Source organism: Brassica rapa, chromosome A06 (assembly GCF_000309985.2).
Source record: "Brassica rapa cultivar Chiifu-401-42 chromosome A06, CAAS_Brap_v3.01, whole genome shotgun sequence".
Taxonomy (NCBI): Eukaryota; Viridiplantae; Streptophyta; class Magnoliopsida; order Brassicales; family Brassicaceae; genus Brassica; species Brassica rapa.
Window position 1 is genome coordinate 1232487 of NC_024800.2, and position 16881 is coordinate 1249367.

The window sequence follows — 16881 nt, forward strand, 5'->3', positions numbered from 1 at the left end:
TGTAATTCATGTTGAAGTTTTAACTGCTTCCTTCACATGTCCGGATATCTTTTTACCAAAGAATAAGGACAATTTTTCAAAGTTAATACACTGGCCAGAGGTTTACCCATATGTCTCAAAGAGCTTTCTGACTTGATCACATTCACGGAGCTCCGCGTTACAAAAAAATATTCTATTTCTCGATTAAATTATTGTATAAGCATATATATCCTTAGGCAAATATTTGTTTTTCAACAATATATCCTTCATTTCTCTTATAATTTTGAGTGTAGGATGACAAACTTATTAATCATTGGACTTACAAGTCTGGAGCATTTATATGTTTCATAGGTTTGGGCATTTACCCGAACCGGAACCGATCCGAAAATATAGATTTGGATCCGGATCTGGATCTATACTTAATCATCTATTGGATTTTTTTGGACCTACAAATATCAATTCAGGTTTGCGTCTTATCCGAACCAAGATCGGTATCCATAATATCAGAAATATTTTTTATATATTAGGTATACTTGGATATATCATAAATATCTTAAATATTATGTATATTTTTGTAAGTTTTGGTTTTGGGTTTCAGGTAGATTTTCATAATTTTAGAAATATTTTTGGATATTCAAATAAAATTTCAGATATTTTTGGATCCTTGATTTAGATTTCAGATACATTTAGATATTTTTGAGTATTTGAATATTTTCAGATATTATTCGAGTCTTTAGATTGGTTCGGATCATAAATATCCGAACAGACTCGAATACATACCCAAAAACTACAAGTGTACTTTATACATATTTAATTATGAACACAAACTGGTCCAAACCCAAAAAACTGGCCCAAACAAGAAAAATCTAGTTGAGTCTATATGTCTACGACCAGATAGATCTGAATGCCCAAACTTAATGTCACATGTCAATAGCCTTGGTCCTAGACCCGCCTTGGTCCTAGACCCACTAATAGTAAAAGACATATGAATGCTTAAGGCCCATATTATCTGGCACTGATTTGCACAAGTGGAGAGTTTGGTGGCTGGTCTGTTTCGGTCTAGTCCGTTCAAGTTGTTAAACCTATATCTCAAGAACAAGCCTTACAAAAAATAGATCAAACACAGAGATCAAGAAGCAAATATAAGTCTCAAAGCAACCCACAAAGTCTCAACAACTGTAGAAAAGAAACAACAACAAACTTCTTCAAATCTCTAACTTTCTCTGCCTCAAAATTCACCTAACTCGAACTTAACAAAACAAAGACACGAAGGCAAAGAGAGGTGCTTCTACATGTTTCTTTTACCTCTCTTCAAGCATCTGTAGCTGTAGGAGAGTTCTCAGGTGTCTTCGAAGTCGGAGCTGTTTCAATTGGTTTACTGCCCTTATGTTTGTCAACAGCTACACGAAACTCTTCCACGATCGTTGGGTCTTTGAACTTGAGTGCAAATGTAGAGAGACCATCTCTGCCTTCACCATTCACACAGGCGAATGTGATTCCTTTCTTGTCCATGCTTGCAAGTTTCATTTGAGGGTAGAGACTCGCGTTTAAGATCAACCTGTAGTTCCCTTTAGCTCTCATGACCAGCCTTGCTTTACCACTGTTGCTTGAGACGTTTTGTTGTCATTCTGCTCTTCTTTGGCTTGGCCTATCTCACTCTTTATCACTCACGGCCAGCTTCCCTCTGTTTTGTTCACTCTATTTGTTACTTGTGTTTCATCATCCAAAAGCACACTCACTCATAACACAAGCTCACACTCTCTCTTTACTCTCTAACGTTTCTTTTTTGTTTGTATAGAGAGAAGAGAGAACACTTTGTATGTCTACATCTTTTAACTCTTTTTCATTAATTCTTCTTCAGACACAACCATACATACTTATAGTAGATTTCTCTACTAACTCCACTTACTCTCCCTTACACTTATAGCTTTACCTACTCCCACTTGTCCATGCCTCTATATTAGGCCATGGACTAATTCTACAAGCAAACTTATCTTATTCTAACAACTTCAACTTAACTTAGTTAGCTTAGCAACTAGCTAGTTATCTTATTCTTCTTGTTGAGTTTTCTTCCTTGACTTCTTGTTCTTCTTCCTTTCTTAAAACGTATTTAAACTTAAATAATATAAGATATAACCCAACAACATATTTAAATTGACTTTGCAGTTATGTTAGTTCGGACAATTGTCATTGGACGGACACTAGTGCTTAAAAACCCTAAACCAATAAAAGGCCGGCCCAAACGAGATTATTGTTATACAAATAACTTGGCTTTCTTCTCTCTCAAGTCTCAACTCTCCAGGGAAATAAGGCGCCGCTGTTTCAACTTCCCGATGGCGAGTTCTAGCATAGCTAATTCACTGGGTAAGCGAAAGCCGGAAGATGATTTGGACACTGAACCGGTTCTGAGGAGACATAAATCCGAGGCCAAGGAGACAAGGAGTGAAAGCCAGGTCGAGTTGCTGGAGACAAAGTCTGATGAGTCAGCTTTAAACTCAGCCATGGTATAATAATTTCTGTTAGATACTTTTAATATATCGTAGTATAACAAGTTTGTGTTCTTACTCTTGTTCTTATTCATTGTAACAGGAGACAATTGAAGGACTTGATGAAGATCCAGATTTTGTTGAGGTATCTCTTCTTTAATATCTTGAAAAGCAAGTTAAAGTCCTTTTCTCCTTATAGTCTTGCTTGCTGCTAACACGCTTTGATCCTAATAAATTCAGGAAGCTGCAGGACCACCTAATAAGAAGCTCTTTCTTGACAAACTCTCTAGCGAAACTGAAATATCAGATGTGTAAGTAGAACCCCTTCAGTTTCCACTTTGATCAAACTTACTTTTCATAGACTGATATATATCCTCCATTCCATTTTGCCAGCATCGATTTCTTCAAAGATGTTGGACAAGTTGTTGGTGTTCGACTTATGCTTAACCACAAGGGCGGCCGTGTGGACAAACGTGTGGGCAGGCGTGTGGAAAATCGTCTGGGTTTAGGCTTTGTTGAATTTGCTTCTTCTGACGAAGCTAAGAAGGTGAGAGGAGTTTAATAGTAATATATGATTAAAAGTATTTTTAGCATCTACTTATGATGAAATCATGCTAGGCGCTGAAAATGAAGACCGGTGAATATTGGAGCCGTAACAAGGTTTTTCTTAAAGTGGCTGCTATATCCCTTCCACCCAAGTAAATTGATTTAACTTTCTGCTGGCGTTTGATGCCACTACACAAGTTTAACGCTATTTTTTTTTCTTGTTTATCAGGTATTGCGTAGATAACAATGTGTGGTAAGGGTTTTTTAACTATTATTTGTTATCAATGGAGTACATTGAAATTTCACAAGGTTTTCTGATATTCCAGGTACGAAGACTACCTTCAACGGGAAGGCCTTCTGATAGAAGAATTTGCCGCAGTGGAAGGACTTGATGAAACTCCTGAGGTACCTCTTGTTATTTTCTTCAAAAAATTTCAGACTCATTTGGCTGTCATGCTAACACACTCTCCTGCTGACTTCAGGAACCTGCCATACCAAAAAAGACGCTCTTTGTGGGCCGTTTCTCTCCCCAAACTAAACCAAGAGATATGTTAGTAGCACCTTTAGTTTCCTTTTTTCTATCTCTGGAAAAGTTTTTGCTAACTGATATCTTATCCTGACAGCATCGATTTCTTCAAAGATGTTGGAGGAGTTTCTTATGTTCGACTTATAGGAGACCACACGGGCAAGCATGTGGGCTATGGCTTTGTTGATTTTGCTTCTGTGAATGATGCAAATAAGGTGAGAGCTTAGTTTATACTACTTATGATAGGTAGTCATTTGAATTCAATTGCTTATAATCTCTTTCATACTGCAGGCGCTGCAACAGAAGAATGGTGAATATTTGCACGACTGTACAATTTTTCTTGAACTGGCTAATAATGGAGCGACGTACCTTCCACCCAAGTAAATTGTGTTTTTTTTGTTTTGTTTCTGTAACACTTCTTTTATCCTATTGCTCGAGTTTTGATACCATTACAGAAGATTAACGCCTTCTTTTCTTTTATATAAATATAATTAGGTATTGCCTAGATTACAAGGTTTGGTAAGGACTTTTAACTATTTACCTCTTTGAGTTTGTTATGAATAATAGCACATTGGTTTAAGTTTTTGATATAATATTTCAGGTTCGAAGAAAGCCTTCCGGTTGAAGGACTTGATGAAACTCCCGATTTTGCTGAGGTGCCTCTTCTTTATTATCTTCAAAATTTGTCAGGCGATTAATAACACATGTGTTGCTAACAAACATAGCTGTTAAATTCAGGCAACTGTCGTACCAAAGAAGACTCTCTTTATTTCCCATCTCTCACACCAGAAAACTATCATATCAGATATGTAAGCAAAAATTTCCTCTTTGAGTTAGTTTTTCATGACTTATATATTTTGCCCTCCATTTCGACAGCATCGATTTCTTCAAAGATGCTGGGGAAGTTGTTCGGGTTCGACTTATTCTAGACCAGTATGGTGAGCATGCGGGCTTTGGCTTTGTTGAGTTTGCTTCTTCTAACGAAGCAAATAAGGTGAGAGTAGAATTTATTTACCTAGTCATTTGAAAATTGTACAAGCCTTTTCTTTTTTTTTTTTGAAAATACGATTGCTGATTATCTTTTATCATGTAGGCGCTGCAACAAAAGAAGGGTGAATATTTGCACAACCACAGCATTTTTCTTGATGTGGCGAATAATGAATTTGCAGAGAACCTTCCACCCAAGTAAATTGATTACTGTTTTAAGGATTTTGTTTTTGTAAAACCATTTGCTTAAGTTTAGATGCCATTAACGCTATCTTCTTTTCTTTTCTTTTTTTGTTAATTAGGCATTGCATAGATCACAAGGTTTGGTAAGGGTTTAACCACTTGTTTTAAAGAGCACATACGTTTTTGTTACACATGGAGAGTTCACACGGGTTTATTTTTGATATTCCAGGTTCAATGAAGACTTGCTTCAAAGTGAAAGTTTTATGATAGAAGAAGATAAGACGACACCTCCGGATTTTGCTGAGGTAACTATTCTTATCATCTTCAAAATATGATATGTCAGGCTTCAGAAGAAACGCTTAGCGTTTAGTAACACAACTGTTGCCGGGGATGAGTTTGTTGTTATGCAGTTCAAGTCCTTTTCCTATAAAGATTCGTGCTTGCTAACACAATTGGTTGTTAATTTCAGAACGTACTCCTTGTTGCCAACCTCTCTCCACAAACAACTAAAATATCACATATGTAAGTAGCATCTTAAATTTCCATGTTGCTTAAGTTTTTCATGACTGATATTTTTTAATCCTCTTCATTGACAGCATCAAGTTCTTCAAAAATGTTGGAGACGTTGTCAGTGTTCGACTTATTGTTAACCGCGAGTGTAAGCATGTGGGCTATGGCTTAATTGAGTTTGCTTCTCCTTATGAAGCACAGGAGGTGAGACTAGTTTTGTTTTAATGATGAAAAAGGTATTAAAACTTAGCTGATAAATTTTTTTTTAACTGTAGGCGCTGAAAATGGTGAATGGTGCATATATGGACGATCATAAGATTATGTTGATGAAAGGACTTGATCAAACTCCCGATTTTGTTGAGGTAGCTTTTCTTATGATCTTCAAATATTTCAGGCTTAAAAGAGATGCCCAGAAAGTCTAAAGATGACTTATTCTGTGGATGAGTCTTGTTTTTGTTATGCAATTGAAGTGCTTTTCTCCTTTTGAGTCGTGCTAACACACTAGGCTGTTAAAAATTCAGGTAGTTGCCACCTCAAGAAGTAAGACGCTCTATGTTGCCAATCTCCCTCGCGAAAAAACTGAAATATCACATATGTAAGTAGCACTTTTAATTTGGGAGCAAGTCTTTCATGACTAATGTTTTTTCCTGACAGCATCGATTTCTTCAAAGATGTTGGAGAAGTTGTTCATGTTCGACTTATTTGCAACCTCATGGGCAATCATGTGGGCACTGGCTTTGTTGAGTTTGCTTCTGCTGATGAAGCAAAGAAGGTGAGGAGTTTATTTTATTTTAATGACTAAAAGTATTTTAGTAGTCATTTGAAAGTTTGATTGCTGATAAAAATTCTCTTTTACTTAGGCGCTGGAAAAGAAAAACGGTGAACATTTTCACCGTCGCAAGATTTTTCTTGATGTTCCTAAGAAGGCTCAAGGCCGATTCAAGTATGTTTATGCAAACCTGATTCCAACTTGTTGCTTGAGTTTTTGATTCAGAAGACTAACGCTATTATTATTGTTGATTAGGTATTGCATTGATCACAAGGTTTGGTAAGGAATTTAACTAAATTTGTTATGAGCACTTTGGTTATAGTTGTTTCTATACATTGATAGATGATACTTTTTTTTTATATTGTAGGTACGAAGACTACCTTCGACAAGAAAGCCTTTTGATAGGAGCTGACGAAACTCCCGATTTTGCTGAGGTACCTGTTCTTGTTATCTTTCAAATTATGTCCTGCTCGTAGGCATTTAATAACACAACTGTTGTCACAAAGTCTAAAGATACTTATTGGTTGCTAAATACAGGAAAATGTCGTTCGAAGAAAGACACTCTTTGTTGCCAATCTTTCTCACGACAATAACAAATTGCAGATTTCAAATATGTAAGTAGCACCTTTAATTACCTATTTCGTTCTTGTAGCAAGGTTTTGACGACTGATATTACAACTTTCATTTGTACAGTTCCAAAATCTTCAAAGATGTTGTACAAGTTGTCCGTGTTCGACTTATTGTAGACCACTGTGGTGAGCATGTGAGCTGTGGGTTTGTTGAGTTTGCTTCTGCTAATGAAGCACAGAAGGTGATGAGACTACTGATGAAAAATAGTATCTGAAAGTAAGATATGCTGATTAAATCTTCTTATCCTGCAGGCGCTACGACACTGGAAAAGAAGATGTAAGCTTATTTTCCACGAGGCTGAAATAGCTGCTACGTACCCTTTCCAACACAAGTAAATTAATGTTCCCTATGTAGATTTGTTTCGCTAACGCATTGCTTTTGTGTTGATGTCATAACAAAGTATTAACACTATTGTTTTTGTTAATTAGGTACAACCTTGCACAAAAGCTTTGGTATGTGATTTAAGTATATGCATTTTTAGTTTTTGTTATCAAGAGTCTGATAAGGGGGTTTGATATATTCCAGGTACGAGGACAAGCTTAGACGAGAATATTTGAAGACCTCCCCGAATCTGAAGATCGCCTCCACTGACAAGTGATAGAAAAAGATGAAGGGCTCTTTGGAGTTTTTACGTACAGTGGCAACTTAGTTTATAACTTTTTATTATCAGTAATGTTTAAATGCCTTACTTTGATCTCTCACTGCAACGCTCAGGTTTTTTATCACTATGACTTATCGTTTTCCTTATAACTGTCCGCGACAAGATAGAGTTTAGATCAACTGCTTTTCTCACACTGGGAGACCAGCCCCGAATACCAAATAACTTCTAAAAGTTCTCATTACCCCTTGTCTTTTCTCACTATTCTTTGTTTAGAGCATTTTTAACTCTTTGCTGTTATCACTTCTATAATAGTATTTGGTGGTAAAAGTTTGAGAAAAAGACTAGGATAGCACCAAACCAAGTTTTTGTTCCCAAAGTAGCACTCAAGGCTCAAAGTCACAAAAATAAGTTTCATTAAAGAGGTAAATATACACTTATACCCCTTGGGTTAATTAATCAAAACCTTAGGGTTTAGAGTTAATGGTTGGGGTTTTGGAATTAGGGTTTAAAATTTTATAAAAAATAAATACTAAAATAAAAAATAAAATTTTAAAAACAGTTTCAAAAAATATTTTTAAATTATAAAAAGAAAATTTGAAAAAATAAAAAAAAATTTAAAAACCAAATTTCAGAAAAAAATTTATAAAAATTTCGAATCTGAAAACATATAATCTGAAACTATAAAAAAAAATTCTTTTTTTTATTTTTTTTATTTTTATTTTATTGATTTATTTTTATTTATTTTTGTTTGTTTATTTAATTTTAAACCAAGGGTATTAGGGATATTTTATCTTTTAATGAAAGTCATTTTTGTGATTTTCTCCTTCTAGTGCTATTTTTGAGACATAAACTTCAAAATGTGTTATTATTGACAATTGCCCTAAAAGTTTTCTAATCCACCTTTATTTCTTCTTTTGAAAGAAAAATTGTTTTTTCTACTGTTTATAGAAAAAAAATATAACATTTCTCTATTTTATATTTTAGGACCCGTGCGTTGCACATGTTTTATTTAATGTTTTAATACACAAACACATAAAAAGAATGAAAATATTTTTTTTAAATTAGTTCTTGGATTTTTTCATTATGTATTGGTCTTATTTTAGTAATAATATTTTGTTTCTTACATAAATTTTGATTCATATTTCTATTTCAGTAATCATGGTGTTTTAAATAGCATATTAATATTTTTATTTTTAATATATACTTCACTTTTAATTATTTTTCAAAAATAACAAAATTTAAAATGTTAAAATTACACAACATCAGTCAATATGTATTATTCATAGTCAGTTAAATATCAAATATATTGCTAGATAAAACATAAAATTTGTTTACTTTAACATCCATGGTGTGACTTTAACCTCTTTTTTATATATAATATTTTATTGAAACTTTTTTATAGATATTTTGTAGTACACAACTGTCGTTATGTTTTAAAATTTGAAGCTCTGTAGTTGTAGCGACTATGTGATATGTGATGTATAATTGTAAGACTGAACTTGATAAATATAGACCACCCTTTTAAACTTTGATCTTAATCTTGTTGATAGTCATTGCATAACAAACTTGTATAGGAAATTGACGTCATTTCGGTTTGAAAAACCATCTTACATCTGCATCTGTTGGGTATAAGACTTCTTCTAGGAATAAATTATTTTTCTTTCAGCTAACTTCCGGTTAGGATTTCTTCTCCATAGTCAAGTCATGTTGTCCATTGCAAAGTCCTTCTCTTTTATTTAAATTTCTTAGTAGCAGGACCTACAACATTTCATTGCAAAGTCATTATCTTTTATTTAAATTTCTTAGTAGCATAACCTACAACAAAATAACCAATTTTATATTTCGACAAAAACAAACACACATAAGCATAATAGTCATATTAACTTCCCCCATTAACTGACGCACAACAACATGTACAAACGTATAAGTATAACTGAGGCAATAACTAACGTACGGTAGTATGACAATTATATTTTTTTTTCTTTAAGAGATCAACATCAGTTTAATGTGAAAATCAGGATATCTAGTTATTTCCTCAAGATGTGACGCCCCCCCCAAAAAAGAGTAGAACATGCGAAAATGTAAAAGAACATGCAGAAAAACTCATTTAGTATTTTTCTTGTATCTCTAGTTATTATGTTTGGTGTCAAAGTATGAGAAGTGACAAAATATGAGAGTGCTTAATCACATACATAGATGTGAATAACTGTAATTCCTTTTGGTTTATGATTTAAAAAAATAAAAAAATTAACTATTAAAATAGGAAAGTTGATTATTCATAGAGAAATTTGAAATAATTATTCTACAAATCTTTTTTTATTAGGATTTGAAGAAAGAAAAACTACTATTAAACATTCTTTTACAGTTTTCTTATGTTTAAGCTTTTAGAAAAGGAGAATTAGTATCAAATAATATTTTACAATTATATTTTCTTTAGAAATTTAGAAAAGGAAAATTAGTGTTAAATAATTTTTGACAAATATTTTTAAAAAGGAAAAAGTAGAGAAAATATTATTAAATATTTAATTTAAAAAAAAAATTCTATCGTCTTATTATATTTTTATTAATCATGAGATATTTTAACACATGTCAATTTTTTTTTTTGAAAGAAAATTACTATCAAATAATCATGAGATGTTTTTTCTCTATTTTTGCCATGCTTGCAAAGTTTAGTTTATGAAATCCTTTTGTAAACATTTTCATTTATATGATATTAACAGTTAAGCAAAAAAAAAACTGTATCAAAATCTAACTAAATTTGTTTTTATAAATGTCAATCAATATAAATATTAACCTAAATAGATTCGGATTCCTGAACTTTATAAACATTTTTTGTATATTATTATCTTTTGTTGAACTATTAAATATTATTTAACAACAAAACTTAATCTCTTTCGTAATTAAATTTATGTATAAGTGTACATGTCCTTAGGCAAATATTTGTTTTCCAACAATGTATACTATCATTTCTCTTAAGGGATGACAAAATTATTAATTACCAACATTGGGCTTACAAGTTACGAGTAAGAGAATTTGAAGGTCACATTCCAGAAAGCTTGGGCCTAGGCCCACTAATAGTAAGTGACATGTGAATGTTTAAGGCCTATATTATCTCGCACTGATTTTAGCAGTGTAGGTGGCTGGTCTGTTTCGGTCTAGTCCGGTCAAGTTGTAAAACCTATCTCTCCTACTCTCAAGAACGACCTTACAAAACAGGATCAAACACAGATATAAGGAGGCATACAAACGGTTCATATAAAGAGATTAAGAAGCAAATATAAGTCTCAAGGTAACCCACAAAGTCTCAACAACTGTAGAAAAGAAACAACAACACAACAAACTTCTTCAAATCTCTAACTTTCTCTGCCTCAAAATTCACCTAACTCGAACGTGCTTCTACATGTTTCTTTTACCTTTCTTCAAGCATCTGTAGCTGTAGGAGAATTCTCAGGTGTCTTCAAAGCCGGAGCTGTTTCAACTGGTTTACTGCCCTTATGTTTGTCAACAGCTACACGAAACTCTTCCACGATCGTTGGGTCTTTGAACTTGAGTGCAAATGTAGAGAGACCATCTCTGCCTTCACTATTCACACAGGCGAATGTGATTCCTTTCTTGTCCATGCTCGCAAGTTTCATTTCAGGGTAGAGACTCGCGTTTAAGATCAACCTGTAGTTCCCTTTAGCTCTCATGACCAGCCTTGCTTTACCACCGTTGCTTGAGACGTTTACCTTGACTTCTCCTTTACCACGCTCTCTCCATCCTCCGTCTAGATACTCGAACATGATCGAATCAGCTGAGAAGGCAGCTTCCTCGTTCTCTTCTCCTGTTTCTACTGAAACTTCTTGCTTTGGAGGAAACCCACTACTACCTTCACTCTTCTTGGTAAGGGATGCACCGAAGAGAGAAGGGCTGTTGCTGCTTGGAAGGCCGAAACCAAAGGGAGATCCAGAAGCATCACCAAATGAGAACTTAGGACCGGAAGAGTCTGTAGTGGCGAGCCCGGTGAATGCGTTTTTGATGCTTGAATGCTGTTGGAACGAACTCAAAGAGCCAGTATTATCACCGTTCTTGTCTGCTTCATCACCTTCTTTATCACCACCTGATTCCTTCTGAACAAGATCCTCAGTTTGGTCTGTTCCTTGGACCGTCTTGTCTACATCCTCATGAGTAGTTTGGTCATCAGATGTCTTTCCACACTGATTCTCATCTTTAGTCTCTTCCTCAGCAGATTCTTTAACATCATCAACCTTCTTGCTCTCAACCTCATCACCGTCCTCATCGTTATCAGTTTCCTTTTGATTGTCCTCAACTACAGCTTCAGCTGGAGTCAACTTAGACTCAACCACAGTGGCTGAAGCAGGTGCAGTAGTAGTAGGGAGCAGTTGAATTCCAGCAAAGGGATTGGTCGTTGCTGCAGGAGGTGCAGCAGAAGGCTCTTTGCGCTTGATTCTAACGATTCTCCTACTAGCCAAAACCTCATCACTGGCCTTCTTGAAAGTCCCACTCTCAAAGTCAGCTGAAACATCCTCATCATCATCTGGATTCTCACGAGAGAGCTGCTTCAAAGCACCTCTCTTTTTTGAAGGAGGCTGCGCGCTTTCTGAGTCTCCCATTTGAGAGAGTATCAACAATCACTTAAAGAACACCCTACAAAACAAAACCAAACAAAAATAAAAAGCTAAACTTTTTCTTTTTTATAGATCTACAACAAGAGTGAATCTGTTAACCTCTAAAGCTCAATCTATACAAAAAAAAAAAGGTTAGTTCTTTGCGTGTATTGAAATCAAAAACCCTAGATGAAAGGAAGCTTCGACCACATTTTCGAATTAGGAACCCGATCGAATCTATCGAGGAGCGTGAAATCGATCGAACAAGTCGTGATTTCAAAAACCCTAGAATCGGAGAAGCTAGACCTAAGACCATTTCCGAGAAATTGGAAATAGATTCGACGAAAGTGAGCGGCGAAGGACTTACCGGAGGAGGAGGAAAACAAAAACGAATCGCCGGAGGGAAGTGGGGGTCTCTGACGAGAGAGACGAAGAGGTTAATAATAGGGTTAATTTGCCAAATAGCCAATTTTAGAGGCAAAATGAAGAATATAGCTATGATTTTGACATTATTAAGTCACTGACAATTTTTTCCAAGTTTCATCCGGTTTTATCCTTTTTAATAACAAGTTGCAGGTGAAAGAAAAAATAAGTGATAATGTTGATGGTAAAAAATATGTGGACCTAAAAAATCAAGACTATAGTTGATAAGAAAATCAACGATGCTCAACAATGGATGATAGATGGTGGTGGTTACCGCAATGGCAATGGACGGAAGATGTGGTGGTGATGGTTACAACGACGGTGTGAAAACTATGGTGGTAGTGGTTGTAGAGAATGAAGCGGTCGTGGATACATGAAAAGATGATCTTTCATAATAAAGATTACTGTGGTTGTGGTGGTGCTCGTGGTAATCACTGACATAATTAATGTGGTTGAAGAAGGAGACATTATAAATAGAATGGAACATATCAAATAGTCTAGTACATATTGTTCAAATTTTGAAATGTATATGATTGCAATGAAAGAAGTAATGATTATCCCAATGTTAACTCAAACTTTCCATAAACTAAACTCAAAATACTAATCACTAAAACCTAAAAGGAAATATAAACCCTAACTCAAATATCAAAATATGCACATAGTACATAATATGAAGTAGTATCAAAATAGAATAGTAACAAACAAAATAGCATAGTTCATATTGTTCAAATTTCAAAATGTCTATGATTACATGGAAAAAAGTAATGCTTATCCCAACGTCAACCCAAACCTCTCATAAACTAAACCTAAAACACTAATCATTAAACCCTAAAAGAAAATATAAACCCTAACCCAAATATCAATGGTATGGAACAAACTGAATGGTATGAAATAGCAAATAGAATAGTATGATGGATTTCGTGGCGGTGATCATGTCGGATGTGTGGTGAAGTGGGGGTTACGGAGAAAACACTTGACTGTAGATTTCAAAAGCGGAGACGACATATCTTGCATAGATTATATGGATTTGGAGATGGTTGTGATGGCTATATAATTGGAGATGATCGTATTGTAATGGTGACAAAAGATAAGTGATGGTAGTTGATAATCGAAGAAGAAGGAAAATATATTTTTCTCTTTCATTAACCGGAGAACAGGGGCAATATAGTATATATTGTAAAAATAATGGAGGTACTTTATTTTTTGGTTAGTTACTTAATTATTGTTTTTTTTGTGGCTATACATCCCTATTTCCCTTAATAATAAGTAGAGAAGGAATAAAAAAAAGTATTATTATTTTTTATTTATTTTTATTCTTTGGGACATGTGTCAGTTTCTTATTATTGGTTTCCACACAGAGGTTCATAATACATTACATTGCGTCTGTCCATTATTCGATTCGACTTTTTGTTCCAACATCAAAAATAAAAATAACTGAAAGAAATTTTAAGCATCTCGTTTTGTTTTTTTTTTTCCTCTGAAGAATTTATATTAACAATGGAAGGATACATTTGAGAGATACAATTTCGTTTAATTGTTGTCTACTATTATATTTGTTTTTGCTTTTTGGACATATTGATCGAAAAACTCATCATCACAATACTAAAAGCAACATTTCCTTAAAATCTATGTTGTCACGTCACTAAAAATAATTTACAGAAGGAATCTTCTCCTATAAATAACAATTTCGATTGAACTCATCACTACGATAAAAAAATGTTTGGTTTCATCCAAGAATATTAGCGTGTCCAAAAAAAATTTTTTGGCAACCTTTGATGTACTCTTAAAGGCCTATACAAAATGTAATCCTTGATGTTTTTTTTTTTTTGATTGAATATCAAATTTATTGAGCAATGTAAAGCACATTTATAAGAAGTATGTGAAGCTATGCTAGGCTAACTAGGACAAAGAATGAAAAAATGCATTGTAAAAGGTTTGCTCTTAATTAAGTTCAAACCATCTTCTTAGTGAGGATATGCGGTTCCGAACCAGCTTACCAATCCTGCGTGTGAGTTCATCCGCTGAGACCCAGCGTGGTCAATTTATGGTCAATTTATCCACCGTGGTCTTGTTCTCCTTTTTTATCTCCTATCATTTTTTGTTTCTTTTTTTAAGTTACAGACTTATTATTATTTTAAAATAGGGAAGAGTTTATATTTATACATTCTAAGTTTAGACTTAAGAGAACTATTCTTTAGCTTCCTTTCTACTTTAAGAACTTTTGAAATTTGGAGAGTTTCAAAAGCTAAACATATAACACAAGTTTCTTGCTCTAAATTTTGGCAACTTCTTTTATTTGATCATCTGTTTTTACATTCTTTCTTTTTCATTTATTATTTGACAGTATGGTGATGGATAGAGAAGAAAGGAGAAGAAGAATCATGGAAAGAGGATCGGATCGTCTAGCTCTAATCACAGGCCAGTTACATAATGTTGATCCTTCGTCGCCATCGTTTTCTTCCTCATCGTCAACTTCTCACCAACGTACGTACAGCGAATCTTTCATGCCACAAACTCAATCTGAGCATCGTCAGATTCAAGAAAGCCCATCTCTTAAGTATCAATTCAAAGGTATACAAACTATAGTTATATTTGCTGATCCTGTTTTTTTCTCTATGATACCTCTTTTTGTGGGTTTCGTACGTTTACATGTTAGTAGTATGTTACAAAATTTTATTCTTTCACCAAGTGAAATTCTAATAATATTGTTTTAATCCTGTAATTTGTAAGCTCAAAACTATACATAAAATCCTAGTTTGCATTTTACATATTGCAAATTGTTAGGGTTCATAGAAACTTAAACACAATGAGCTATGAATGTGTTTTTTTATAGATTGTAATTTATATATCATCTTGTTTTAGATGGAAAAATCCTAACAAACTCGAATTGAATCCTACTATTGGGTTAATAATACCCAAATCATGTCAAATGAATTCTCTTAGAATGTAACATGTTTAAAGCTCATGTAACTCGAATAAATGGTTTCATGTCTTTTACATGTCAGACTCATTGTACATTTGTGTAAAAAATAGAAATATTTGATGGAAAATATTTTATATTTTAGTGCTTAGAACTTAGAAGTATAAACATCATTAAATGATTGAACTGACTAAATAGCTGAACTGATTAATAGTTAGTGTCCCTAATTTATACTCATGATGAGTGCAGAGGAAGTAAAGCCAAGAGAAGAACCAAAACTCTCGACCACTCTTCACAGGCCAATTAAAAGAGAACCAACAAAAACAGAAGAAGCAAGATCCGTAGAGACTCAAAGTCAACAACCTAGGAGTTTCTTCAGCTCCAAGAAACTCAATGCTAGCATCATAAGCTCAGAAAGAAGTCGGAGTTTAAGCTCCCTCACAATAGCTGTATTTGTGATTTTACTCCCGCGATTGAACATCTTAAGATCAGGCACTATCTTAGCTTTGAGACCTCTTTGGTTACTTCTGCTTACAGATTGTGCTATAGTAATGTCTCATCTCACCAGGGAAACTTCTGGAGGAGGACTGAGTCATGAAACGGAAGAAGAAGTTAAGAGTAAAGATGGTAGTAATGGTGAAAATTGGTCTGATGCAGAGAAGCTTCTAGAAAGAGGAGTTGTTTTGTATCAAGCTCTACGTGGAATGTTCATAGATTGTAGTCTTTATATGGTGGTTGTTATTTGTGGAGCCTTTCTACTTTGAGTTCTTATTTTCAGTTTTCTTTTGTTTGTTATTTGATTAAGATTATTTATATTTCCTTCTCTTAGTTTATTGGTAGATTACTTCTAGTTTAATTCATTTGAGTACTTTCCAGAAATGATCTAATTACAAAGGTATACTGCATTCTTATTCGTTAATATTTCTTTCCTTATTTTTTAATAATTCTACTAGAAAGTAAGAATTCCAAAAGAATAAAATAGTGTTTTGTTTCAAGTGTTCAAAGTAGGCCAAAAACTTTTAAAATCATATCCAAACAAAGAAAGAAAAAGCTAGCTGCTCTTTTTAACCTTGAGATAAGGCTTAAAACATCATTTCTAAACCACACAAAACTATAAAATCTTGATACTATATATGCCGAGATATAACTAAAACCAGCCTAAAAAATTATTGATTTTTTCTATAAAATTAATATTTACACATAATTTATTTAAATGCTTAAATAATATTAATTATGTCAATGATTGAAATTACGCTGTAAAGTTTTAAATATGAACAAATAAATAAAATAGTAATATATTAATGATTATTTCAAACCTCAGATTTTAGAAACTTAAGTGAAAGTGAATGTTTTTTTCCAAAAAAGGAACTAAAGTGAATGTTTAGGGGGTGTCTTTAAAGAGATTTAATTTTTAATACAATTTTAAATAATTTTATATAAATTAGAAAATTTAATCTAATTTTTGTTAGACCATTCAAAATTTTCGTCTAAAACCATACAAGATAAAAAAAAAAATATTTGCTTTTAACTAAGAAATTCCATCCAACCATTCTAAAATCACTTAAAAATTAAAATCCACAACTTAAAATATTTAATAATAGTGAATTTCATTGTAGTATATGAAATGTTAAATTCAATGACGATAAATTTTAAACAAGTTTTTAAAATGTTAAAATTCAAGACCAGCCGTGTATAAACTAAAAGTTATTATATG

General features: G+C 33.5%; 3 protein-coding genes across 5 annotated transcripts; 2 read left to right on the forward strand and 1 right to left on the reverse strand.

Annotated features, from left to right (window-relative positions):
• Window positions 1-1095: 1095 nt before the first annotated feature.
• On the reverse strand, window positions 1096-12373 carry LOC103871212 (nuclear pore complex protein NUP50A). Of its 3 annotated transcripts, none has more exons than XM_033273377.1 (3): window positions 12192-12373; window positions 10914-11864; window positions 1096-1567 (listed from the first exon to the last, which is right to left on the reverse strand). In XM_033273377.1, the coding sequence occupies exons 2-3, from the start codon at window positions 11828-11830 to the stop codon at window positions 1291-1293; spliced, it is 1194 nt and encodes a 397-aa protein (XP_033129268.1). In that variant the 5' UTR covers window positions 11831-11864; window positions 12192-12373; the 3' UTR covers window positions 1096-1290. The 3 variants fall into 3 exon arrangements, with proteins under 3 accessions (XP_033129268.1, XP_018507999.1, XP_033129267.1); XM_018652483.2 differs by having other exon boundaries at window positions 1181-1273; window positions 10620-11864; window positions 12192-12369; XM_033273376.1 differs by lacking the exon at window positions 1096-1567 and having other exon boundaries at window positions 10423-11836; window positions 12183-12264.
• Window positions 1574-7408, forward strand: LOC103871662. Its single transcript, XM_033273374.1, has 30 exons — window positions 1574-2483; window positions 2569-2610; window positions 2706-2776; window positions 2859-3012; window positions 3084-3163; window positions 3241-3264; window positions 3338-3416; window positions 3494-3561; window positions 3635-3752; window positions 3829-3917; window positions 4033-4056; window positions 4139-4193; window positions 4276-4346; window positions 4414-4531; window positions 4631-4722; window positions 4827-4850; window positions 4937-5012; window positions 5177-5229; window positions 5304-5421; window positions 5493-5579; window positions 5739-5812; window positions 5872-5989; window positions 6078-6160; window positions 6242-6265; window positions 6354-6420; window positions 6524-6600; window positions 6680-6797; window positions 6868-6947; window positions 7045-7068; window positions 7142-7408. The coding sequence occupies exons 1-30, from the start codon at window positions 2148-2150 to the stop codon at window positions 7212-7214; spliced, it is 2517 nt and encodes an 838-aa protein (XP_033129265.1). The 5' UTR covers window positions 1574-2147; the 3' UTR covers window positions 7215-7408.
• Window positions 12374-12638: 265 nt separating the features above from the next.
• On the forward strand, window positions 12639-16736 carry LOC103871213. The gene is made up of 2 exons (XM_009149441.3): window positions 12639-14818; window positions 15417-16736. Exons 1-2 carry the CDS (start codon window positions 14593-14595, stop codon window positions 15929-15931), a joined length of 741 nt encoding a protein of 246 aa, XP_009147689.1. The 5' UTR covers window positions 12639-14592; the 3' UTR covers window positions 15932-16736.
• Window positions 16737-16881: the final 145 nt, after the last annotated feature.